At 45.3% G+C, this 27840-nt stretch overlaps 1 protein-coding gene across 1 annotated transcript in view; it reads left to right on the top strand.

Annotated features, from left to right (window-relative positions):
- The first annotated feature begins 19777 nt into the window (after positions 1-19777).
- Positions 19778-27840, top strand: part of LOC119659157 (fibroblast growth factor receptor 3-like) — a 115091-nt gene continuing 107028 nt past the window's right edge. The window contains exon 1 of the mRNA XM_038067107.1: positions 19778-20697. Coding sequence (XP_037923035.1) covers positions 20450-20697 — 248 coding nt within the window. The 5' untranslated portion in view covers positions 19778-20449. The remainder of the gene's footprint in view (positions 20698-27840) is intronic.

Below are 27840 nucleotides of genomic sequence, written 5' to 3'. Positions count from 1 at the left end.
CTCAACACCATTCGACATCAACAATGGGCTATGACAATGGGATACCCTATCATGCGTCCTCTTTAACCTGGCCCTGTAAAAAGTGATCCATGATGCTGAGGTATATACAAGGGGTACGATCCTCTTTAAGTCCACCTAATTGCTGGCCTATGCTAACGATATGGACATCATGGGAACAACGACCCGAGACGTACAAACTGCCTTCATCCAGGTCGAGCAGGCGGCGCTTGACTTTGGACTGCACATCAATGAAGGCAAGACAAAATACATGGAGGCAACGTCAGCACTGAAAACCAACCAATGAGCAACCAACAAACCGCACTGATGAAATGGGAAGAATAAAGATAGGAGACTACAACTTTGAGACCGTTGATAATTTCTCCTATCTAGGGTCTAAAATCACAACCGATAACAGCTACGATGATGAAATCCGCGCACGGTTGTTGGCAGCCAACAGAGCCTATTTCAGCTTACAAAAACTGTTTCGCTCGAAACGTCTCACCATAGGGTCAAAGCTCTGTACAAGACAATGATCTTGCTAGTCCTCAGGTATTCCGCATAGACTTGGGTTCTTAGCAAGAAAAATTGCGAAGTCTTGGCCGCGCCCGAGAGAAGAATCCTCGAAAGAATTTTTGGCCCCCTACATGAGTATGGACGATTCCGTAGCCTACATAACGACGACTGACTGTGGGTCCTTCTCCATTCTAGCGGCGGACCCCGGTTTTATGATTCATCCACTTGGAAACACAATTTCAAATGTCGGGAATTACGGCAGACGTGACACGGTATAACTACGCAGTGGTGGACTTAGATGAGGAGATCATTGTCCTCGTCTCCGACATAGTCAAAAATGCCTCGTATATTAAACTCAAGAGCGAATCGATCAAACGCCTGTTAGTAAGTGAGTCAGAAGAGCTAGATCACTTGCTGGCAGGCTTAACGTTGGCGATCGAACCCCCAGCCAATTGCTTCCTGAAATGAGGCATTTGGGCGGGAGCAAGATTGACGGCGACTTGCTGAAATCACTCTGGCCGCGACAGGCACCCAGGCGGTCCTCGCGTGCGTTACAGGCTCTTTGGACGCTCTGGCTGTCGACGCTGACAAAGTGCACGTGCGTCCGACATTATCTGTCATAGAGCAGCTCACCGAGGAATTGACTTCATTAAAACGTGAAATCGCCGCTTTTGTTGCAAGCATATCCGAAATGAGAGCGATGTGGAACGCTAAGCGCTCACAATCCACCACCCGAAAAGGGCGATTGGGTAGCCGGTCTTTTGGACACCCAACGGACCCAGACATATGTTGGTACCATCGTAGATTCGGGGATAAAGCTACAAGATATACACTGCCGTGTAACTTCGCGACCTCTACAAACTAGGTCCGCGGGGGGTCCTTTCGACGGCCAACCAAGATCCAAGACCCTCTCCGTAGACGCAATGATATTGTGGATACCGGCTCGGAGGTTTCGGTTCTTCCCGTGCCCCGGCACCACCGATTAATACCACAAAATTTGAAACTCGCAGCAGCAAACTCCTCCCAAATGAATACCTACGGGTACATGCAAGTGGACGTAAGTCTTGGCCTGCGTAGGACGTTTTCGTGGCGGTTCATCCTAGCGGATATCTTCTTCCCCATTTTAGGCGCAGACTTCTTGACTTCGTGTCACTATGGGTTGCTAGTGGACCTCCAGAACAGCTCACTTATCAACCCCACAACCACCATCATTTCGTGAGGGAGAATCTCCACCCACCCAAGTAACAGTCTTTCGGTACTCTTGTAACTTTGTTACTAATAGTCTGATTTTGATCAAACTTGGGGATAATATGCTTAACTTTATATTTTATATTACTACCAACTTTTATAGCTCTGAGATAAACTTAAGGGGGGTTTTACTTAGTATATTATACTATTATTATTTGAACAGATATCGATATGGAGAGTATTTTGAGGCCTGGGCACCATAGCAGCTTCATGAATTTTTCCAGATTTTTGGGTTGGGTAGTTTCTGAGAATGGATCCGTTAAAGAAATCGTCACTTTCCACCCCTCCCACTCCCCGCCTTTCTAACAAATCTCAAAGTTAAGCTTCGGCTTCGAAAAGTACTAATCGAGACCTTTCATTTGATACCCCACATGACTATATTCGGTGAAAAAAGATTTTACACCCCCCTTTTAGATGTATGGGCCCCTCCCCCCCCTAAATCTCAACGTAGAAGGATATCACTCACTACATGTATGGGCGTCCACAGTTCTCACCTTCTCACCATTTTCTTGTCAATTGGTATAGCCGTTTCTGAGAAAAGTGCTTGTGACAGGTAAACAGACAGACAGAGAAGAGATCTGCACTGCCTTGAAGCAACAATTCAAGTTGGAGGAATTCAGCGAAGGATCTATCGTGAGCCTAAGAAAAGCGTATGGTGGTACTCAAACGGCCACAATTCGACTGCCAGTGGAGTCAGCGCAGAAGTTGTTGGCCGTGGGGAAGGTTCGAATTGGATGGGTCGTTTGCCGGCTAAGGGAACAGATCTCTTTAAAGAGGTGCTTCAAATGCCTAATGTTTGGAACTTTGCGAGGGCATGCACTAGCGGCATCAATCGGTCCGATCGATGTCGGTGGTGTGGGGAGAAAGGACATATTGCCAAGGAGTGCAGTAGAGACCCCAAATGAATTTTGTGCGAAGGAAAGGAGGGACCGGATAACCGACATATTGCCGAAAGTGGTAAATGCCCGGAATTTAGAAAGGCGTTAACTGCTGTGGAAAATGAGGTTAATGCAAATAAACCTTAATCATTGCAGGGTCGCACATGATTTGTTTGCGCAGACCACTTACGAATCCGCCATGGAGGTTGCTATCATTAGTGAACCGTACAGAAATCTCTACGGTGGGGTATGGGTCACAGATTCGACTAGTGGAGCGGCGATATGGACGTGCGGTCGTCAAGCCATACAATATAGCATGGGCCAGGCGGCTAGTGGCTTTATGTGGGCAAAAATAAACGGTATATTCATATGCAGCTGCTACGCTTAACCGAGCCTCACACTTCCTGAGCTTGAAGAACTGTTAGACGATCTTATTCACGACGCAAAGGTGAAAGCCGGTGACTTTAATGCGTGGGCTATCGAGTGGGGCAGCAAAGAGACTAACGCAAGGGGACGGTGCTTATTAGAAGCGTTTGCCCAGTTAGATGTAGTTCTGGCCAAGAAAGGCGATGTAAACACTCATCGGAAAGGGGGAACTGATTCAATTGTAGATCTGACTTTTGTCAGCCCTGCTCTGGCACGTGACATGTCCTGGCAAGTTAGCGAGGACTTCACGTACAGCGACCACCAGGCAATCACCTTTGAACTAAGGACGGAGCCACAAGGCAGGATACCCGCACCCCGGAAGCCGAAATCCAAAAGAACACCAGGATGGTCTGCAAAAGCGATGGATGAGCAAACATTCATGGAAGTTTGGCTAGACCTGCCTAGCAAAGCAGGCACTTCCACGGATAGAGCTCTCCATGTTACATAAAGCATCTCTAAGGCAGGTGACGCGTCGATGCCTAGGAGATGCTCATTCTCCACTAGAAGACCCAATTATTGATGGAATAGTGAACTTGCCAGTCTTCGATCGATTTGCCACAAAGCCAGACGAACGGCTCAGGAGGCAATAGGGAAGCAAGAACCTCAAGCTCGCCATCCAGCGGAGTAAGAGGGAATGTTTTAAGGAGCTCTGTTTGGAAGCTGACATAAATCCGTGAGGTAGCGCCTATAAAATCGTGACAGGGCGATTCAGAGACCGATCATCTCCGCAGATCCCTACGCTCTTGTTGAAAATAATCCAGGGGTTATTTCCCCAGCAAGAGCGGGGTACTAACACTTTCCAGCGTCCCCTGAATGTGACGCCGATTCCATCAGTCACCAGGGACAAGCTGATGGAAGTCAGGACGGCATACCGAATAAGGCCCTCAAACTCGCCGTCAAATGTAGACCGGATATGTTCGCGGAGCTGTTCGAAACGTGCATGTCCGAGGGTATCTTTCCAGCACCATGGAAGCGGCAGAAGCTGGTGCCTGGGGAACCGTCCTCCTATAGACCCATATGTCTTCTAGACACTATGGGGAAAATGTTGGAGCGGGTTATTTATAATAGACTACTCCCAGTCGTCGAGAGCCAAAGGGGCCTTTCAGATAGGCAGTATGGGTTCCGTAAAGCCAGATCAACCATTGATGCCATCAAAATGGTTGCTGGCTTGGCCGAAAATGCAATTCACGAAAGGGTTTGTACCAGCAAATATTGTATGGTGGTCACCCTGGATGTGAGGAATACATTCAACTCGGCCAATTGGAACCTTATACGAAAGTCTCTGGCGACGATTGGTGTTCCCACCTACCTTGCCGCTATTATAGATAGCTATTTGCATGAGCGAAAACTCTGGTAAAATACCGATGATGGACCCAAGGAGTACGTTGTCTCCGCGGGTGTCCCACAGGGCTCTGTACTGAGCCCACTACTGTGGAACATCATGTATAATGATGTGCTTAACCTTCCGGTTCCGGAGGAGACCACGGTGGTGGGCTACGCCGATGATATAGCACTGGTTGTGGTCGCAAAGCATCTCGAGGATACTGAGTTGTACCCAAGCGAAGCAATCGGTGTTGTTAAGACTTGGTTAGAGAGTGCTGGGCTGGCACTCGCGGAGAAAAAGACGGAAGCGGTCTTCATCACTAAACGCCCCAAAAGAAATTACGCCTGCATTAGAATCAGGAATCGTATCATCACTTCCAAGCCGGCCATCAAATACTTGGGGGTGATGATAGACGGAAAACTCAATTTTAAGCAGCACATAGAGCATACTTGCGAAAAAGCATCTACCACAAGTATACTTGCAGGCTGCTCATAGCCAGGGTGGTGAGTTCTATCATGCTGTATGCAGTCCCAGTTTTGGGGAAACGCGCTGCAGGTTTTAAGCAATGCATATAAACTGAGTACGGTTTACTGAAGAACAGCCTTAAGGGTGTGTTCTGCCTTCAGGAGCGTCTCAGACGATGCAGCGTTCGTCATCTCGGGAATGATGCCGATTGACCTCCAGGCAACCGAAATAATGAACATTTATAACACCAGGTCCATCTCTCCCTTATCGCAGGTGAAAAAAGAGAAAAGGGAGAGACCCATAAGCAGATGGCAACAACGATGGGACCAGTCAGAAAAGGGTCGTTGGACTTACAGGTTGATCCCTTCCATCAGGGAATGGCTGGAGATAAAGCTTCCGGGAGATCAATTATAATCTCACCCAGTTTCTCACCGGCCATGGAGGATACCGGCAATACCTGTACAGGTTTAAATTGGACACCTCACCTAATTGTCCAAACTGCGACGGGGTTCCAGAGGACCCAGCCCACGTATTCTTCCAATGTCCTAGGTTCGTGGAAGAAAGAAGGAACCTAGAGGAAACTCTAGGTGAAGTGCTATGCTGTAGATAAGAATACCACACCCTGGCGTGTCCAGGCCAGAGTCTTTTGAAGATTTCCACCTACTTAAAAAAAAGACAGACAGACGGACAGACAGACATTGAACCGATTTTAATAAGGTCTTGTTTTGCAAACAAAACCTTAAAAAGACAAAAACCACTTTGAAGTGCCATTACTTTTCAAGTCGGGTGCCACGAATTTTCATTGGAGTTGAAGAGGGCAACTTCCTCCTTCACCTTCCGAGCCCCTCCCCCCTTCCTATGCCCCGGGATATGAGATTGACAATTCAATCTTTACCCTGAAATTAATAATAAAAGCATAAATTTTTTAATTGACTCAAGGACAATGATCAATTTTTATCCGGGCTATTGGATCATTATGACTTGCTTTCCTTAAATGGTAAAGTAAAAGAAAAATATCCATTCGAATCTCAAGTGATTCTTGAATTAGAATTAAAAGGAATTTTAAAATTGGAGACATTCGTGGAAGAGTTCAAAAAGTTTCCAATTAAAATTCACTAACGCCTTTGGAATGCGCAGTATCACGCTTCTCGATAGTGAAGGTGGTATTTAGTGGGTATTCGCGGAATTGATTGCTTAATGATTTGCAGAAATCATCAAGCGGCAGATTCGCGACTTAAAAATTGATGAAATACATCGTGACCAGAATGAATAGCCCTTGTCGCTGCGGATTGCCTACAGTGCTCGTTGCTTTACTGGCTATCAATTCGCGCTGTCCGAGTGTCCATCGCCAATGGCCAACCAACCATTCCAAGTCGCTAAGTTATGCATGAGTATGTCCATAGAGGAGGCGAAGAGGTTCAGTGCACTTGGGAGCCTTCTTCAGTACGAGTGCAGAACAATAAATCATAAAACCGCACACGATGGGACATATGGGGACATCCGCTCCTAGTCCATCGCGGCATCATAGCACGAACTTGGCGAGTGATTTGAATACGAACCTCATAATGAATTTCTGAGGAACTCACTTCGAGATTCGGATCGGACAGGCCAATTGGGGGTCTGTAGCAACCCCACGTACCCAGCCGGGCGGCCAGTGGCCATTGAAGCAATCAGACTACGGCTTCCTATACCGATTCCAAGTAGGAAAACATTTTCGGTATAATATTGCCATCCGGGCATGCATTCACTTTTAAGTTTTCTTTCTGTCATTTCCTCTTGACGATGGATAGCGGGCAGCCACCTCACTTACCGGCGAGCCTCCTCTTTCGGAAGTCTCTCCAATGCCTATTGAAGTAAATTTATTCGGACTCCATAAAACAAAATAGACAATCATAAATTCAAGCGACAAAGGCATCAAACAAGCCACACGCTCCGTATGTAAACGAGGCGATTAACGATCTGTTTATGACGACTGAATCCAATTTACATTATTCCCAATCTGAATATGGAGTCGTTGAATGATCTCCCCGTGATTATCACAGCAATAAATTTCTCACTTTAGCGATCATGATGGTTCCGAAGATGTTATTATCCATGTTTCCGATAATCTGCCTCCAGATTTATTACCATTCATATGCAGGTGTGACCGGGAGGCCAATGTCCATAAATCAAGTACATCCCCAATCACAGCCCTCTCTAATAAGTGGATAAAAGATATTTCACTTTTCATGCGAGTTGCGTAGGGGTTGAATTTCAAATTCTCGATTTCCTCATGAATATTTTGGCTTGGGACGTCAGCGAAATTGAAACTGTTAGCATCTGAATTTCCCGCGGCGCGATCTGCAAACCGGTTGGTCATAAATCTACTACTCAATGGCGAAATGTAGAGGAATTTCGACAGAAGCAATAACTTTTTATATCGACGTTAAATGCCATTTAACCTGTGAATACTTTGCGATGAATTTATAGACCCTGTTAAGTGACTGATTAAGACTTAATGGTCCTGTTTTTGTTCTAGGAGCACAACTAGAATTTGAATGGATAAATACAGTACAAAACAAGTCGCTATACCGGAAGCTGGACGTTTCAGGCATCAGGGTTTTGTGTTCACCTTGTGTGAGAAATACCCTATTCACGTTTTCCCATTCACATTTTTCGGTTGGATAGGGTCTGAGTACGAGACCTGTTACACTTTTTGGGGCACGCATTTTGAACCCCCACTCCCCTAAGTTTCAGCCGGTATCAAAAATACCATTCGTTTCGAAAAGTGCTAATTGAGTCCTTTCATTTCATACCCCATACGACCATATTCAGTGAAAAAAAGATTTACACCCCTCCTACACATGTACTACAGAAAATGACGTCACTTCCTGTATGTAAAAAGATTCATAGACCACATGTTCTCACCAAAATTTCGTGACAACTGATTTAGCAATTTCCGAGTGGTGGTGGTCAAAGAGTAGTATGGGTCCCAGGGCGAAACGTGGGTTGGTACCCACGATGGAACATAAAACCTGGGAAAAGTCTGCTGAACCGACAACAACAGCTCTACTACCAAACCCTATCTCCACCTTCATGTGATGACCACTGAGAGCTCTTTCTTAACGAAAAGCTGCAAACGAAGAAGGATGAGGGCGAGTCTCCCGCGCCTAAAAACGGGACAAATTGTATCAACTGGTCCTTCAGGTTGGGGGTTGGGTAGGGCTGACAACAGTACACCGAAAACAACTCGTTACAAAGGCACAAAAAGAGCCTCGGACTAGATTGACAACACAACGACGAAATCAGCAACGAAAACGGAATAACGATTTGCGCATTTTCTTATGGAACTTGCACTACCTGTACAAAGAAGGAGGTGCCAATTAGCTAGCCGATACACTGTCTCAATATAGGGCTGATGTAACAGCGATGCAGGAAAAACGTTGGCCAGGGATCGGTTTTCTAGAGAAGACCCACTATACCTCGGAGTAGAGTAGTAGTTCTTAATAAGCCAAAAAATGAAACTTGCTATTATCGGCTTTGAAAACATAAGCGAACAGCATGCACTCTGCGCTTGAGAGGTAAATTTAGGAATTTAAGTCTTATTAACATTCACTCCCTACAGAGGAGACCGCAGAGTCGGAGAAAGATACCTTCTACGAGGCAGTTGAGAGAACCCTTGAAGGCTGCCCCAAGTATGGTATTAAAATCATACTTGGAAGTACCTGGTTTGCATGGAAAGCGGTCCACAAACAAACGTGGGCTTCTCCAAACGGAACTACTTTCCACCATATTGAACACATGGATATTGAGCGCCGCCTCCTTTCAAGCTTGATGGGTGTCAGAACCTATAGGGAGACCAATATAGACTCGGATCACTACCTCGTTCGCATGGTGCTCCGGGCTCGAAAAACAACACCTCCTAGAATCCCCTCTGACAACCAGGTGCGAGTTAACACGGAAACCGCACAGCGCAATCCTCCGTAACACCTATAAGAGGGAAATGAATGCCGCAATAACCACAGACAACAGAGATCCTGGAGATGAAGCATCAACAAATGGTCTTCACAATCACCTGAAAAAACATCACAAACATACTTGGTCCCAGCCGCAAAAAAGTCAGAACGGTTGGTTCGACAATGAATGTAAGCTAGCAATGGAATGGAAAAATGCTGCAGACCGAATAAGGGTGCATTCTCAAATGACGCGGGCACGCACGGAGACTTATCACGAACTCTATCGAGCGGAGAAGCGACTTCACAGATGGAGAAAGGAAGCCTAGGAGAACCAACAGGCCTGTGAACTCGAAAAAGTACAAGAAGCAACCGCACCAGGCACAGAAGGCGGAAGTTTTAGCAATAAGTCAGCAGGATGAAGTCTTATACACTTCGATGTTCATTCTACCGCCACAAAGAGGGAAATCTGATTCCTACAGAATGCGCATTTTGGAGCGATGGGTCGAGTATTTTGATGAGCTGCTCCACAACAGAACATCGGTGAGTTGGAGGTCCCGCCAACTGAAGACGATGGACAAATACTACCACAACAAAGTATAGAGGAAATCATCATCAACGGCGCAACAACCGGTATCCGGTCTAGGCCTGCCTTTATAAGGAACTCCAGACACCCCGGTTTTGCCCCGAGGTCCACCACGTCGAAATCCCTAAAAGCTGTCTGGCATCCCGACCTACGTCATCGCTCCATCTCAGACAGGTTCTGCCTCGTCTTCTTTTTCTACCATAGATATTGCCCTTATAGACTTTCCGGGCTCAATCATCCTCATACATACGGATTAAGTGACCCTCCCACCGTAACCTGTTGAGCCGAATTTTATCCACAACCAGACGGTCGTGGTATCGCTCATAGATTTCGTCGTTATGTAGGCTACGGAATCGTCCATTCTCATGTAGGGGGCCAAAAATTCTTCGGAGGATTCTTCACTTGAACGCGGCCAAAAGTTCGCAGTTTTTTTTGCTAATAACCGAAGTCTCCGAGGAATACATGAGGACAGGCAAGATCACAGTCTTCTACAATAAGAGCTTTGACTCTATGGTGAGACGTTTCGAGCGGAACAGTTTTTGTAAGCTGAAATAAGCTCTGTTGGCTGACAACAACCGTGCGCGGATTGCATCGTCAAAGCTGCTATCGGTTGTGATTTTCGACTCTAGATCGGAAAAATTTTCGACGGTCTCAAAGTTGTATTTCCTATCTTCATTGTCTTCGTTGACCAGTGCGATTCGATGTTGTTCGTTCTTTTGGTTTTGGCGCTGAAGTTGCCACCATGTACTTCGTCTTGCCTTCATTAATGTCCAGCCCAAGATCTCGCCCCTACTGCCCGATCTAGATGAAGGTAGACTGTACATCTCGGGTTGTTCTTCCGATGATGTCGATATCGTCAGCATAGGCCAGTAGTTGGGTGGACTTGAAGAAGATGGTGTCTTTCGCATTTACACCGGCATCGCAAATCACTTTCTCCAGGGCCAGGTTGAAGAGGACACAGGATAGGGGATCCCTTTGTCGTAGACCGTTGTCGATATTGAATGGTCTCGAGAGTGATCTCTCAGGAGTGAAGCCTCATTGGTATGAGCCAATGGCGTTCTGGGCGTATGGGGCTATCCGGCCTAGCAAGATAGCGGAGAATACCTTATAGATGGTATTCAGCAACGTGATACCTCTATAATTGCTGCATTGTGTGATATCCCCCTTTTTAGGTATGAGACAGATAATGCCTCGTTGCCAGTCGTCAGGCATTGATTCGCTGTCCCATACTTTGAGCATCAGCTGATGAACCACTTGGTGTAATTGGTCGCCTCCATATTTAACTAATTCGGCTCGCACGGACTGTTTCTTATATGCTTGGTGGTGGCAGCAATTGTCCGTCGTCTTCAGTTGGTGGGACCTCCAACTCGCCGATATTTTGGTTGTTGAGCAGTTTATCAACATGCTCAACCCATCGCTCTAATATGCCCATTCTGTCGGATATTAGATTTCCCGCTTTGCCTCGGCAGGATGAGCATCGAGGTGTTTCGCCTTTATAGGTGTTGCGGAGGGCTGTGTTGTGAATGGCTTCGGTATTCACTCTCACCTGATGTTCAGAGGGGATTGTAGGTGGTGTCGTAATTCGAGCTCGGAGCACTATCCCAACGAGGTGGTGGTCCGAGTCTATATTGACCCCTGTAGGTTCTGACATTCATCAAGGCTGAGAGGTGGCGGCGTTCAATCAGCACGTGGTCAATTTGATTGAAAGTGGTCCCATCTGGAGAGGCCCACGTATGTTTGTGGACCACTTTACGCGCAAACCAGGTACTTACAACAACCATTTCTTGCGACACTGCTAACTGAATAATCCGCAGTCCGTTATCATTGTAAGCTTTGGGAGCTGCCGTATCGCCTGGATACGGGCTCCGTCCTTGACTGTTGAAATCTCCAAGAATGATTTTGATATCATACTTGGCACAGGCTTCGAAGATCCGCTCAACTCCCTCGTAGAAAGTATCCTTCTCCAACTCTGCAGTCTCCTCTGTAGGGGCGTGAACGTTTATGAGGCCTATATTTCTAAACTTGCCTCGCAAACGCAGAAGCATAGCCTTTCGCTTATATTTTCAAAGCCGATAAGAACAGGTTTCATTTTCTGGCTGACTAAGAAACCTACTCCATGCACATGGTTTACTACCTGGGCACTATAATATATGGTATAGTGGCTCTTCTCCAGGAAACAGGTCCCTGTCTATCGCATCTCTTGCAACGCTGTTACATCGGCCTTATATTGGGACCGGGTATCGGCTGACTGCTCAGCAGCATTCAGTCTTTACAGGGAGCGCACGTTCCATAAGAAAATGCGCAAATCGTTTATCCGTTGTCATTGCCGGGTTCGTCGTTGTAAAATTCATCCTCTCCGAGGCTCCTTCCGTGGCTTCATAGCATCAGTTTTCCGTGTAAGGTTGTCAGACCTACACTACCCCCAACCTAGAGGACCAGTTTACTACATTTTATCCCGTTTTTACAGCCGAATTAATTAAATATGGAGGCGACCAATTACGACTTGTGCTCAAGATGTAGGACAGCGAATCAATGCCTGACGATTGACAAAGAGGCATTATCTGTATGAGACAGATAAAAAGGGAGATATCACGCATTGCAGCAATTATAGAAGTATCATGTTTCCGAGTACCGTCTATAAGGTATTCTCCTCTATCTAGCTAGGTCAGATAGCCCCGTATGCCCAGAACATCGTTGGCCCATACCAAAGGGGTTTCACTCTAGGCAATTTTTTGTCTAAACAACAACGGATGGAAAAAACTGTTGGAATATAGACATCAGTTGCACCATCTTCCAGCGACTTTAAGGTCCTATGACAGCGTAGCTAGGGTAAAACTATACACGGTTCCGACGAAATTGATAACACTGACTAGGCTAATCCTGACCAATCTACGAGGCCAGACAAAAGTAGCGGGATCACTCTTGAGACCATCTAGCATCAATCCTCTTTAACCTGGCCCTGGAAAAAGTGATCCATGATGTTGAGGAAAATGCGAATGGCACCATCATCTTTAAGTCTACCCAAATACTGGCCTATGCTGACGATATCGACATAATGGATGAAACGACCTGAGACGTATAAACTGCCTTTATTCAGATTGAGTAGGCGGCGCAAGATCTTGGGCTGCACATCAATGAAGGCAAAACAAAATATATGGTGGCAGTGTCAGCACCAAAAACCAACCAGCAAACAACATCAAATCGCACTCGTCAAACGAGAATAATAAAGATAGAAGACTACAACTTTGGGGGTCGAAAATCACAACCGATAGCAGCTATGACGATGAAATCCCCGCACGGTTGTTGGCAGCCAACAAAGCCTATTTCAGCTTACAAAAAAGCTCTTACCGTACAAGACTATGATCTGCTAGTCCTCATGTATTCCTCGGGGACTTGAGTTCTTAACAAGGAGAATTGCGAACTGTTGGCCATGTTCAAGAGGACGATTCCGTAGCCTATATAACGACGAAATCTATGAGCGATACCACAACCGGTTGTGGATCAAATCCGGCTCAACATCTAATCCGTATGGATGAGGATGATCAGCCCGAAAAGTCTATAAGGGCAATATCTATGGTAGAAAAAGAAGACGAGGCAGACTCTGCCTGAAATGAAGCGATAGCGTAGGTCAGGACGCCAGACAGCTTTTAGGGATATCGAATTGGTGGACCTTGACCCAAAACCGGGATGTCTGGCGTTCCTTATTAAGGTAAGCCTACACCGGATACCGGTTATTGCGCCGTTGATAATGATGATGATTTCCGATCAAATAGGGTGTGACAGACAGAGAGACAGACCTGTGTGGAGTCGCTAGAACACTATCAGGCGCAACCCCAGGTGGTGAATAGGGGCATACCTATTGATGTGGAAATATGTGTTCATGCACTTTTCTTTTCTGGCTGTACATAGGCTAGTTTTTCCTCATCTCTGGTACGTGGACCAAAATGGCTATAGGAAGGATACCCAGAAAATAAAACCAAAGTGGACGAGTTGAGAAGGAGTAAAGCTACGGTGCAGAGGCCGGAACCCCAGTGCCGGTGGTTTTGGTGAGTGAGCCAGCGGGCTCCCGGCTGTCGATATCCCTCAACTACAGTACCTCGGTGGTGGACAACTTGGCTACCAAGTGCTTTAGATTTGGAGATGGAGGTATTCAAACCAAGCAAAATTTTGCCAAGAACACCAATTGGCCAAAGAAGGCTATTTCGACACCCATCGCATCTGATCAAGAGGTACTCCAGGAGCAGCAAATAGATCCATTCAGGAAAAGTTCAATTTCACAATCTCCTTCAACAAACACAGCAAAAGAGAAAGCTCATGTTAACACAGCAATTAAAAAAAGTGAAAGAGCTTGTAAAGGAGTAACGAATTCATCAAGGACAAACACAACGTGCACCAAGCCATTAAGAACATGGTAAGAGCCATCAAAGTGTTTTATAATATGTCACAAGAAGAAAAAAGAAAACCCAAGGAAAAGCCGAACCCCCGGCCCCAACAGTGTCACAGGTGTCCCAAGTGACACCAAAGCACAAGGTCATCGACGTTCGATCGAGTAAGAAAGAGCGAGAAAAAGGGGAAGCTTTATGGAGTCAAGAGGCGCCAAAAAGGAAAAAAGGCGTGTTGAGGTACTGCGGAACTATGATAAAAGTTCAGAAGGGGGAAAACATGTGCCCAAAGTGGGAATGCCGGCTAGCGAAGCAAAACCAAAAGAAACTAAAAACGATGAATGGACTAAAGTCTTAAACAAAAAAAAAGAATAAGAAACCAGAGGTGCGAATTCGCTCAGAGGCAATTGTAATCTCCAGCAAAGGAAATCTAATGTATGCGGAGATACTGGAAAAGGTGAAATCTGACCCCGACCTGAAAGACTTAGGCGGAAATGTCAGCAAAATCCGGATGAAAAAATCCAGCATCAGAAAAACTGACGGCTTTCGTAACCTAGTTATAAACTCACTTGGGGAGAATGTCGCGATTCGTTCCCAAAAACATGAGGTCTATATACAGTGCAAGGATCTCGATGAGGTAACATGGAGAGAAGAGATCTACACTGCATTGAATTCGAGGAGGAATCTATCGTGAGCCTAAGAAAAGCTTATGGCGGTACTCAAATGGCCACACTCCAATGGCCAGTGGAAGCAGCGCAGGAGGTCTTGGCCGTAAGGAAGGTGCAAATTGGATAGGTCGTTTGCCGACTAAGGGAGCAAATCTCTCTAAAGAGATGCTTCAAGTGCCTAATGTTTGAACACTTCGCGAAAGCATGCACTACCGGTATCGATCGGGCTGATCGATGTCGAAGGTGTGGAGAAAAAGGGCATTTTGCCAAGGAGTACAAATGCATTTTGTGTGAAGAAAACGAGGGACAGGATGACCAGTATATTACCGGAAGTAGTAGATGCCCGAAATTTAGAGAGGCATTGACTGTAATGAAAAAATAAGGTTAATACAAATAAACCTCAATCATTGCATGCTCGTGCAGGATTTGCTTGCGCAGACTACTTACGAATCCGCGATGGATATTGCTATCATTAGTGAACCATACAGAAATCTTGAGGGTGGTGTATGGGTAATAAATTCGACTCGTAGAGTGACGATATGAGCGTGTGGTCGTCAAGCCATACAATATAGCATGGATCAGGCAACTAGTGGTTTTGTGCGGGCAAAAATAAGCGGTATATTCGTATACAGCTGCTACGCCCTACCGAGCCTCACACTGCCTGAGTTTGAAGACTTGTTAGACAATCTTGTTCGCGACGCAAGGGGACGAGGTCCAAAGCCTTTGACGTTAATGCGCGGGCCATCTATTGGGACAGCATAGAGCGTTTCCTATGAGACCATCGGACCTCAACATCGGTGTTGATTGTCGTCCTGAGAACCAAGCCACCGATAAGACAGCGTGAGGAACGCACTGGCCGGTCGTGCAATAAATCGTGGCGATTTCGTGAGAAGAAAGAAGAAATGATCTCACTTACGCGATTACCAACCGTTACGAATGTGGAAGAATCGTAGAACCAAATTAAAAACGAACGTACACAGGATATTGTGTTAATGACAAGAACGGTACTTTGCCTACCAGTCGTCGAGCCGCAACGGATAGATGGCGAGAATATTTCGAGCAGATTTTAACGGAAGGGTTGTTTATTCAGCATGATCGGCAATCATTGCCGACATTTGAAGCAGTTCCACCTCTCAGCGTAACTGAAGTCGAGGGAGCAATAAAACGAAGGAAATCGGGGACAGCCATAGGACCTGACGACATCGCATCTGAGCTCTGGCAAGCGAAGAGCTGGGACCCAACACTGTGGCTCAGTGAATTCTTTAATCAGGTTATTCAGGAAGGAAAAACAACATCTCACTGGCAAGAAAGTACCACTGTTCCAATATGGAAAAAGAAAGATAGTCCAGCAGAATGTTCAAATAACCGTCCGATCCGGTTACTTTCCCATAACATGAAGATTTTTGAACGCATTGATTCAGTCTTGTTTGCCAAAAATTGCGGAACTACTGTAACAATATACGCTGCTCGGTTACTCATGCAAAAACACCGTGAGAAGCATCTCTTTACATTGCATTTCTGGATCTAGAGAAAGCATTTGACCGTGTACCACACCAACTCATCAGGTATGCTCTACGACAACACCTAGTTCTAGAAGAACTCGTGCGCTGGGTTCAATTGCTTTACCATGATCCGAAAAGTAAAGTTCAAAGTACGGCGGGTGTATCAAAACCGCTTCGTGTCTCTGTTGGTGTTCATCAAGGAAGCGCCTCTCACCACTCCTCTTTGTTCTTGTCATGAACACCGTTACACCGGACATCCAACGTCCTGCCTCCTATACACTGCTTTATGCAGATGATGTTTTCATAGCGTCTAATAGCAAAAATGATCTCGAGCAACTTATCCAAAAATGGAATTATCGCCTCATGCAACACGGTCTTAGATTGAATCTCAATAAAACTGAGTTTTTGACGACCGATCCCCATGAAATATGTAGAATCATTGTCAGCGGCAGTGACCTGCCCAAAACTGAGCGATTTAAATAGCTTGGGTTAATGCTATTAGCCAATGGAGGACTGCGTTATGAAATAGTTTCACGCATTAACGCAATCTGGATGATTCTTCGTGATCGACGTATCAACGAACGTCTCAAATCTACGGCAATTTACAGCAATGTTGTCCGTCCTGTCGCTCTCTATGGTTCTGAGTGTTGTATAAAAGAAGATCAACGGCGTCTTTCGGTAATGGAGACGAAGATGTTGCGTTGGACTAGTGGCGTGACACGTTTTGATAACATCCGAAATGACGATATCCGCAATCGATATGGTGTTGCACCGATCGTGGGAAAACTACGAGAGAGGCGTCTTCGATGGTTTGGGCAAGTAATTCGTGTTAACGAGAATTCACTTGTCAAGATTGGTCTGAACATCGAAGTCGATGGTAAACGACCAAAAGGCTTGATACGCTGGATGGGGATTAAAAAGTCTCGAGAATGCATCCAGATCAGGCATTTGATAAAATAAATGGCGAAACCGATCACGACGAGCCCACCTCGCTTTTGAACGGGACAAAGGCTGACGAAAATGAAGATGCGTATGTTAAAGGGGGAAACGCAACAGCGAGAGACCTGTCAAATGAAGTTCATTACACGGATTTGTATGAAGCAATATACAACAAGTTCGATGTGCAGTGCGGCACGCAAAAAGTTCGGAAAATTGAACTTCTGCGATGCGGGGCAGATATTAGTTTGTTGACTCTTCACGTCATTTGCAATTTGGCGGCGCTTTCGTTTTCAGCTGATACGTTTGAATGAATTCGTTTTGAGAACTGCGGAAGACACTATTTGCGTTGCAAGTGCTAATTATTATATTAATGTCACTTGCATTAGTCCCGTCGATTCCATTATACGTTTTTCGCATTTAATGCGTAATATTCCCAAATTTTCCATAATTAATCCCATCATTTTTACATGTCATTTGAAAGCTAACATGATAAGGCAACTATTACTAACTTTGCAGATTTGTAAGTTGAAAGTACCGTCACAATAATGCATTTTCAAATTTAGATAAAAAATCGATTTTGAAATTTCCCTAAAATTTAAACAGTAATATCTTCGAAGGGATGATGACTTTCCCAATTGGGGAAATATCCATTTATATGAAATCTTGTGTAGTTTTCGAAAATGGTATCAAAGCTGGGACTAAATTATTGAGGGAGTGGAAAATTGCAATTTTTTGGGAAAATTTACCGGTAAAAGATAGAGTATCCATTCTCTGGGCCAATTTTCCTCAAACAAGTGGTAATATGCACCATTAAAATTTGTACCATCATAAACGAGACACCCTGTATATTCATCACTGCTAGGAAAGTGCTCGAAAAGCTCATTAGAAGTAGACTCGCTGAAGCGATATGCGCTGCCGGAGATTTATCTCCCCGGGCAGTTTGGTTTTAGAGCAGGGAGATTCACAGTAGATGCTGTCATGCAAATTGTGAATGCCGTTCAACAAGCGGAAGCACATAGCACATAGGGTGGTGCTCCTCGTAACGCTTGACGTCAGAAACGCCTTTAATTCCGTAAGATAGAAAGACATTCTAGGCACACTAGACAATACTTTGCTCCCTGCTCTATGAAACACAAAGGTGGATGCAGGTTACGTCGGGGGTAGCACAGGGATCCATCCTAGGGTCGGACCTCTGGAACGCTACCTATGACAGTCTACTTAAACTCGACATGCCAGAAGAGTCGCGCCTAGTCGGCTATGCAGATGATGTCGCAGCGCTTGCTGCTGGACGAACTGTCGAACAGGCGCAAAGCAGACTCAGCATATTGATGCGACGGGTAAGCGGATGGATGACTACTCATGGTTTCAACCTTGCACTGGAAAAAACCGAAGTAGTCATCCTGACTAAAAAGAGAATTCCAACCCTGCGTCCCATATCGTTCGGCGAGTCGATAATCGAGTCAAAATCAGCGGTAAAGTGCCTTGGGTTGACTTTTGACTTAAAGATGAGCTTTTCTGAGCAAATCAAAGCAGCAGCGAACAAGGCTGCAACTGGAGTTTCGGCGTTAAGTAGGCTAATGACAAACATTGGGCGTCCTACGTCTAGCAGGCGACGTCTCCTGATGAGATCAACGCAGTCTGCCCTGCTCTACGGCACAGAAGTATGGGCTGGCCCTCTTAACAAGGAGGTATATCGTAAACGCCTCGCGCAAGTACAGAGACGGGGAGCTTTGCTGGTGGCGTCTGCGTACCGCACTGTCTCTGAACCGGCCGTGATGGTGATCGCGGGAGTGATCCCCGTTGCCCTTCTTGCTAAGGAGCGTCAGGCGATATACAAGCGCAAGGGAGATGAGCCAAGGGAGGTGGTTGCTCGCAAAGAATGGCAACGCACTCTAGACGAGTGCAGCTCTCATGGCAAAATGAAACTAGAGGCAGATGGACTGCGCGACTCATTGGCAACTTAGGTGCGTGGCTGAATCGGAAACATGGTGAGACTGACTATTTCCTTATCCAATTTTTAAGTGGGCATGGAAGTTTTCAGTCTTACCTGCACACGATTGGAAAGACGCGTTCTTCGGATTGTGTGTTTTACAATGGAGTTTTGGACGACGCCCACCACACTTTCCTTTCTTGTGGAAGGTGGGATGGGGTTCGTCAGCAGCTCTATTTAAATACAGAGGATCTCTCTCCAGACAACATTGTCGAAGAGATGCTGAGGACTGCTGACAGGTGGAGCCGTGGGCCCTTCTCGTTGCTAAGAAGATAGAACTCGACCAGTGAAGAAGTCGGATGGCAGGAGGTTCCTTGAACTGACAGTTCCCTTCCTCCTCTCCCCTCCCTTTGGTGAAAGGAATTCCCTGATTTGAAGGCTCCGCAAGGCGGGAGAGTTCGGGGACTAGCCCGAAGTAATGTGACAAACGGTTCCAGGCTAGCTCTCTGACGATGGGGAGGTGTTTAGTTGGTAGTCCGACGACGTACCGAATCGGGAGTCCAACACTGTGTGCGTCAATGCATTCACCTACCCTACCCCAAAAAAAACCCTGTATATTCATCAATATGCGGTAATATGCAATGTCTGTTTGTTTAGGATGAAAGCAATATTTATGTCTTTAGTATGTATATAAGTATATCTCAGCTTTGTATGAGCTGAAAAACGTCTATAGAAAGTTTCTCACATAAGATGAACACAAAACCTTTATACACGAAGCGCCCAACTTTCGGTATTTCGACTTGTTAATTTCTTCCAAAGAAAAATACTAAATGAGATTAAAATATTGAAGACGGCAGCCCAATCCACGCCGGACCACTTTTGTATATAAACACATTTCTGGGAATTTACCGGCCCTGCAGTGCCGCCTCGCGTAAATTTCCGGCAACCGAGAAGAGAACGCGCTCGCATTCGATTCGTGCCGCTCAGTACCGGAGCACATCTGTCAGTCGGTACTTGGCATCTGTGCTGTTTGGTTTGTCCGCAACTTTGTTGAGGAGGTGAGTTCACGTGTGTGCGATTGTCAACGACGAGTGGTTCGGAGTTCATTCACGTGTGACCGCGTCCTTCCCGTGTAAACCCTCCAACCAGGATTAGCGAATCGCCTGAGTGAATCAACTGTTTCTGTCGTTTTCCGTGATTTGCGCCTGGTCCGGCGAAAAGCGTTGGCCTCTGAAAGTGAAGTGAAAGTTTCCCGTGGTCACCCGTGCAGCGCGGTCCGGTCCACTTGACCGCTTGAAAAAAAATCTCGGCAAAATCATTCGCGGACAAAACAAAGTCGAAAAGTTTCGTGCGGGGAAAGCAATTCCAAGAATAAACTTTTCGACGCGGAGAGGAAAATGTGTCAGCAAACTGTCGTCATAGCGAAGTGAAAAATAAATCGAAACCCAACAAGTGGATTCCTGTAAAGTCGAGGGCGTCGGGGAAGCGTAGAGGCTCGCATTGGTTTGGCAGCCCAGCGTCGTGCCAAGTCCTCCAGTTCTTGGAAGTCTTCAGTTTCCGCGTTTACGAAATATTTGTTCCGCTCCAATAGTCCGCGAGTGGATGTCGATGATCAATTAACGTTTCGAGGCGGCGAGTTTCAATTCAATAGCGAAAATGGCAAAACCAACAGCATTGTCGGGTTCCACGCTGGTATTTGCCGCGGTATGCGGTCTATTGGCCACCTCGGTCGGGGCGAGTGAGGACCAGTCATCGACCGACCATTGCTTCCGCAACCTTTATGACGGCCTAGGGAATTCCACGTTCATGCAGTTCACCAAGGAGGCGATTTCGATGGATTACGGAGTTCAGGGGTCGTTCAAGAGCCTGCACTGTTGCGCCAAGGGTTATAGGAGCATTGAATGGTGAGTAGCGCTTTGCTGTTCGTTTGAAGACTAAGAGGATGAAGGTCCCCCGGGAGTCAACTGCGGATTAAAGTCCAGGCTATTCTGAAACTAGGAGGTCCTGTGCGCCTTGGGAAATTCCTGACGTTATACTTGAGTTGGTTGGACGCCTACCAGATATTCCAATATCTGAAGTTTGAATGGGAAAATATTTGCATTTGAATAGGAACCAACGAAAGGATGGGAAAAGGGCTCTCGGCTCCTGCATCACATCCTTGCTCCTCGCAATCGGATCATTTGGGGAAACAGACGCGAATCTGTTGTTTTTCTTTTGTTCGTCGTCGTTTGCTGGCAGCTACTTGACGAGAGTCAATTGCGGCAAGCCTGGGATGCAAACGGGGGAGGGACCCTCTTATTCTTCCGAGAAAATACATTGATTCAATGTTGACAATGCTTTATGGATTTTTTTCCGTGTCATTTCAAACGAGACACATTTAGATATTTTTTCCAGACCAAGTTTCCAGACATTTGTGCGAATATTTATTTTGGAAATTGCCATGGTGAAAATGTGTTTCTGCGCCTCATAGGTACCTAACAACCTAACAGAGCCCATCCTGTGTATAGTGCAGGGAGACTAGGAAGGTGGGTGGAAAGGGACATTTTTATGAGTTTTATTTAGAAGTGAATCCTGCACATTTTAATTAATGACGAAATGTTCAACCAATTATGTTACTATGTGGGCCGCAAATGAGGCATTGTGAACACGATGTATTTCTGCTTTGAGGAACTGACACCTGAATATGTCTTCCAGTCTGCCTGTCTTATGAGATTTTCACGTGTATAAATTTCAAGTCAGGAAAACTTAATCTCCAGGAAAGAGGGATGTAGTTGGGATGGACCCCTATGAAAGGCATAGCGGCCCATTAGTTGTTCATCCTAAAAAATGAGTTTTACAAGGCTCAACCAACTACGGATCTTCCGCTTTTGACAAGTGCTTGACATATCCACTGACTACACTCTTACAGTAAAAGGCAGACATAAGTGCTGGCAGACGGGATACATATAAATGAGACAACTACGAGGAAGATTGCGCGAAGTCAACCCAAATTATACGGGAAGAAATGCTACCCGGAATACAAATCCAACTGTAGATGGGGTTGGTTCAAATTAATCTCAACACCAGAAGATGGGGCAAGACTAACTCTAGCAGTCCAACCACATGAAGGTTCTTGATGGGGCCTTATTTAGCGAATTATACAGAATCGTCATGTTGACATTTAGGCTAGAGAGGCTTGTGGAAATAAAATTGTTTGAAAAGCAATGGAACATAATGGACATTGCTGTTACAATCCTCCGAAAATTACACTTGCTTGCTGCTGAGCGGTTTGGTTTTTAGGGCGACCTACGAAAATCATAGGATTTAAGGTGTGCCCTTAAGCACACCGAATGTCAGCGGATGGGTTGTACTCGAAGTATTTGCGAAGCTGAATGCGGTACTCACTAATGTTGGTCTGACTTATAAGAGTGCCATATTAGCCAGAAGACTCGTTTGGCATATTTACAGTAACCAACAGGAAATCTACATAGATACCAAAAGGACTTTGATCTTAAAAGAAATTGGACAATAATATTTTCCCTACGTGGACTGTCGGAGTGTGTTCCAGGGCAACAATATATATCCCTGAATATTGTGAAAACAGAAAAGGTCGCCAAGATTACCTAATGAATCACGAAAGCATGCAATGTTATTATACCTAGAAGGCGAATGCTCTATACTAGGCAATCCCATGGTGTAGGATGCATGCTTTCCGACAAGGCTACTTTATCAGAGGCAAAGGGAAAACATCTCACGATAGGGTCAAAGTTCTCACTGTGCAAGACAATGATCTTGCCAGTTCTCATGTATTCCTCCGAGACTTGGAATCTTAGCAAGCAAAATTGCGAACTGTTAGCCGCGTCCAGGAGAAGAATTTTTGGTCCCCTGCATAAGGATGGATGATTTAGTAACCTATATAATGACGAAATTTGGGCGTGATTCCATGGCTGTCTGGTTCTGGATAAAATCCCGCTGAACGGATTGCGGTGGGCAAGTCACTTAGTTCTTATGTGGGAGTCTATAAGGGCAATGTCTATGATAGAAAAAGAAGACGTGGCCCTGCATAAGATGGAGCGATGGCGTAGGCAAGGGCACCAGAAAGCTTTTAGGGGTCTCAAATTGGTGGACCTCGGCACAAAACCGGAAAGTCTGGACTTTATTCAGGCACTCACTCACATCCTGGCTGACCTGTCATTTTTATCTGAACACTTTGCAGTAAAAAAACGGACAGAAGATTGATATAATCCGGTTCATCTGTCAGTTTGGATTGTTCAAGCGGCCAGTGATTGAATGAATAACGATTTAGCCGCCCAGCCGGTGGCGGAGAAAATAAGGCCAGTCGGTATTTGTGTGCGTTGATGCGTCCAGTCCACGGTTGCCATTTTTAATAAATGCACAAGCAGAAAGGTATCTTTGACTTGCCTCTCAACGCCTTTCACGCCCGGAATTGAACAAATGGTGTTGTCCGGATTGCCGTGGTGGTGGGTGCTTTTAGTCCAACAGACGGCCGGATGGACTGTGGTTTGTTCAGATGTGGCAGGCAAGCCTGGCTGACTGTGGGTGGCCGATTTCACTAAGCAAGTCCTATTCCGTATACCGATTGTTGCGCCATTGATAATAGTGATAATCGAAAACAAGTCAGCAACAGTCTAGGGGAAGCATATAAGCAACTAGTTTCGTTGACGTTTGTGTCAGATCATCAGTGCTTTCGTATTTTCAAATGAAAATAACGGTCACCTACCGCTCACTGCTATCAGTTAACGATACAGAAGTATCATTGGTGCAGAACAACTTCTATTTAATGTTAGTGTTGATGCACACTTTTAGACTTTGGAACAAGGCAACAAGTGCAAATCTGTCAGCGAGCTTCATGCCATTATCGGCAGAAAGTGTGCTATCAGATTGATTCAGCGATTTTGATTCTCGGTGTTGCTGGTATTGTCTTAAGTTCGACATTTCTTTCGGCCAAGCTTCTGGACACGATGGAAGAGTGAGGAGGCATCCTCATCGGGGAATCATTTTATTTTCCATTGAACTGTCCTATAACCCTGAATGAAGTTCGTTTAGCATCAATGACCAACTTAAATAGGATTCTTGACATGTAATTGTATGATATTCCCTTTGTTTGGAAGAGCAATCAAGTCCAGCTATCCAAAAAATAGGATTGAGATAGTCGCAAAGTGACTTGTTGACGAATAACAGCACGCACTTGTGACTTTCCTCAGTGCCGGAAGATTGGACCGCCACCCATGACTAAATTTTAAAGCAGTGAACATGGGGTGTAGAGCGAATGGGTAACGGAGGAATTCCAAAACGCTAATTCTAAAGTAAACGATCACCTGGAAATGCCCGGAGCAGTGGGAGGATTTATTTAAGGTCACGAGCCACACGCTACTCGGCTTAACCATTCACATGGCACGGTCAAATGAGGAGGAAGGCTTCCAGAGAGCGATGATAGTTATGAAGAAACGGAAGTGGCTTCAAGGAAAAGTTGCTTAGTCAAGTCCGTACAACTAAATCATGGTATCTTCTGAAATCACGAGCCACACGCTACTCGGCTTCACCATTCACAGAGCGCGGTCAAATGAGGAGGAAGGCTCCCAGAGCCCGCGACCCGACTTTAGGCTGGAGCGCCATAGAAAACGAATGACAGTTATGTAGAAACGATAGGAGTTTCGAGAAAAAATTCCCGTCAAATAGTGCGACTATCAAGTCATGGTATCCTCTGAGGCCAATTATCACCAAAAAGTCAGAAGAGTGGAAAAGGTTTGTTAGCAATAATGCTCGCACAAAATTACAGGTTACTGTCTCAGAAATTCAATTTTTTACACCAAACATGAATGCGTGAGTCTTAACGACCAAGTGTCAGTTCCTAAGAAGTCACCATCTTAATGTGGTATTTTTTGGATAGTTTTAGTAGCAGCTCAACAATACATGAGATGTATCCCACCTGCCCCCGGAATTATCCTGAATGATCTTCAACCATTTAAACGAAGGTTAATTTGGCCTCCGTCTTTTTTAAACAGGTAAGGATCGTCTTTAGCGAAGTCACAACATAAACAGCGTTCGCATTGAATGTGGATTTTGTATTGCAAAATCTACTGAAAAAAACGGAATTATTGACGTTTTCCAATGTGTTATTGCACCTATTCCAGCAGGAAGGGATACATGAAGGGAAAATTGTACATGTGGGAGCTACTAAACTTGGGCTTGCTCACCCAAACAGCATAAATGAGAAATGAGTGAGACGCAATTGAAAAAGTCGTAAACTAGACTATACAGTTCAATAAGGAATAAAGTATTTTCATGCCACTGCCGAAATCTGGCTTTAATATGACACCAAGCGAACAAATGTCGTTTGGGGAGGGGGGAGGCAATGTGGTCAGCATTGCGCTCGCTTGAGATTATTATCGTGATTTGAGTCAGGTAGTTATTGACAGCTGAGTCGACTCGTATGCGACATCTAGACATGATAACAAATCCTTCTTCCACCAGGGAGATTTGAACCGCGACGTTCTGCTACGACAGCTCAGCGCTCTAACCACTTGAGCCATCCGGACATTGGTTTTGTTTTAAGCTTTCTAAAATGATCTTTCTACAACTTCACTAATTCTTCCACAACCGTACTAGTCAGCAGAGATAGGGGTAGATAGCGATCAACTGATATCGGAATCAGAAAAGAGGAAGCGTTACTCTACAAGGGCTTGCAAAAAAATACCAAATGGAAGATGCAAAATCGCCTGAGAAGCACCGGAATACATTGACGGACGGTATTCATCATGTGTTCGTCGTCGTTATCAGAGCTCGACACCCTATTTCAAGTCTTGGCTATAGATTGTTCTTTCTCGAACTATGTCGAGTGTGTTATGCGGCCTTCGTCAACAGGATCTGTTTAGCCCTTTAAGGTTCTTCTTCCTCCTCTCGTTTGGCTCCTATTATTCTCCTCAACAGCCCCCTCTCGAAAATATTGAACAGGTTTTCGGAATAACACATACCCCAGGGCATTGCTTTCCTGTGTATGTAGCTGGTTTTTAAAATCGGTGGGACCGAATAAAAGGGTCTGCTTGCAGCGTTTTATTAGGTCTGCTTCATTTCCATCTTTCGTTAGCGATACACCTGAATATATAAAGTTTTCTATATTTATCAACTTTCGAGTCATAATTTACATCTGTGCGTTCGCAGAAAACGATGGCTAAAGAATTGAATATCGCACCGAGAACTCCCTGGCGTGCATTAAAAGATGATGAAGATGACGAAAAGGTTTCTATGATAGAACAGAAATTATATCGCGAAAACGTCTGCCCAAACCCCTGAAATTCAAAGGATGCAGCGCGGTCATCACTGTTTGTTTGTGATGATTTGATGGGGGATATTATGGTGTGGTGCTTGTCTTATCCATTTCTGCAAGAAGGGAGTGACGACACGAGGTGCTGTTTACCGAAATACCGTATTAGAACTAGTTGTAAAGCCCTTGAGGGATACTCTGTCTGCCGGCATCGAATGGGCCTTCCAACAGGACTCTGCAATTCTTTTTAAATGAAATGCTGCGGCTTATGTTTAGAATTGTCCCCTCTTTTATAGTAAATTTGCTGGCTCGAGTACGAATTTCTATTCCTTACATACAGGTAGTTTCTACTGACAAAACGTCTGACCAGACTAGGTATATCGTCCGCATATATGACGCTGTGACGGGACTATAGAGCAGCATGCGTTTTGTGTAACCTGTCCCAGTGCCAGATTAAACCGTAGAGGTGCTAGTCCATCTCTTTCCTTTAATCCGACGTTTGTCTCAAACGCATCTGTCAGACTATTGTTGATTCTGAGCTGGTCTGTTGAGTAGCACATTGCCATTCTGGTAAGATTTATCTGTTTTGCTAGAAGGCCAAAGTCAAGCATTACTTTGTATAGTACGTCTCGATCAATGCCTGCTTGAAGTCAACGGATATTAATGGACGTCCATGTTGAATTCGCAACATTTCTCTTGCACCTGTTTGACCGTAAATAGCCGGATATCTGTCGATCTTCCAGCCGAAATACCTCTTTGATATCCACCAATCGGTCTGCAGTCTAATTCTTTTGTATTTTCTTGACAATTTTATAGAACGTACACAGTAGTGAGATTGCTCTATAACTTTTATGTCACTTTTTCACCATTCTTGCGGAATCTGTTCTTAATTCCAAATGGAGAGAACCCAATTGTGGATAGCTTTCATGGACCGCGTGGTTTGATGAGAATATCCACTTTTATAGTCTATATTGCTATGGTGCTAGGTGGGGGGTTCTGCATATTAACTTTATTTGAAGGGATATCGGTATGGAAAGTCATAGTCACCATATAGCGTCAGCCTCTTGATTTTTTTCTGATTTTTCGGTTGAGCAGTTTCCGAGAATGGCCCCGTTAGATAAATGATCACTTTTGACCCCTCGAACTTCCCGCCTTTCCAACAAATGTCAAAATTAAGACTTGGTCGGGTAATGTGAACAGTAAACATGGTGGCGGAAATGTTATGGCGTCAAGGGTAGGCGCACTGCAGTTTATTGAGGAAACGATGACTTTCAAAGACTACATCAAAATTTTAAAAGAAAATCTGCGCCAGAGTGCTGAGAGGCTAGGCATCTTAGACTTGTTCCAGCTTTACCAGGATAACGATCTGAAACATAAAGCGTATGCAACGCGGGTATGGCTCCTTTACAACTGTCCTAAAGTATTAGCCACTCAGGAGTTATCAACGATCCTTAACGGGTCGCTTACGATACGGAGAGTGGCGTCCCTAAGGTGCCCGAGCAAGCAGTTCTGACCACCTAGCTGGTATAATACCTGTGCCCTATAGTAGCCTCGAGAAAGTTTCTCGGTGAAGGGCGAACTACTAATGACCGATTCACACCGGGGCACACTGGGAGTCCCCGGAGCCGTCGACAACTCCTTGTCGACATCGATGGGGTGTTGTGAGCCTAGCTCTGTCAAGGTAGTAGTAGCGACGCGTATCAGGAGCCAGCATTTTCGGGACCCTGGTCGAGTAGTGTGCATTGAACCGGTATTAGTAGACCGCGCGCTGATCCGTCCGTGA

Source organism: Hermetia illucens, chromosome 6 (assembly GCF_905115235.1).
Source record: "Hermetia illucens chromosome 6, iHerIll2.2.curated.20191125, whole genome shotgun sequence".
Lineage (NCBI taxonomy): Eukaryota > Metazoa > Arthropoda > Insecta > Diptera > Stratiomyidae > Hermetia > Hermetia illucens.
Note: the sequence above shows the minus strand (reverse complement) of the source record. Positions and strands in the feature narration are given on the sequence as shown.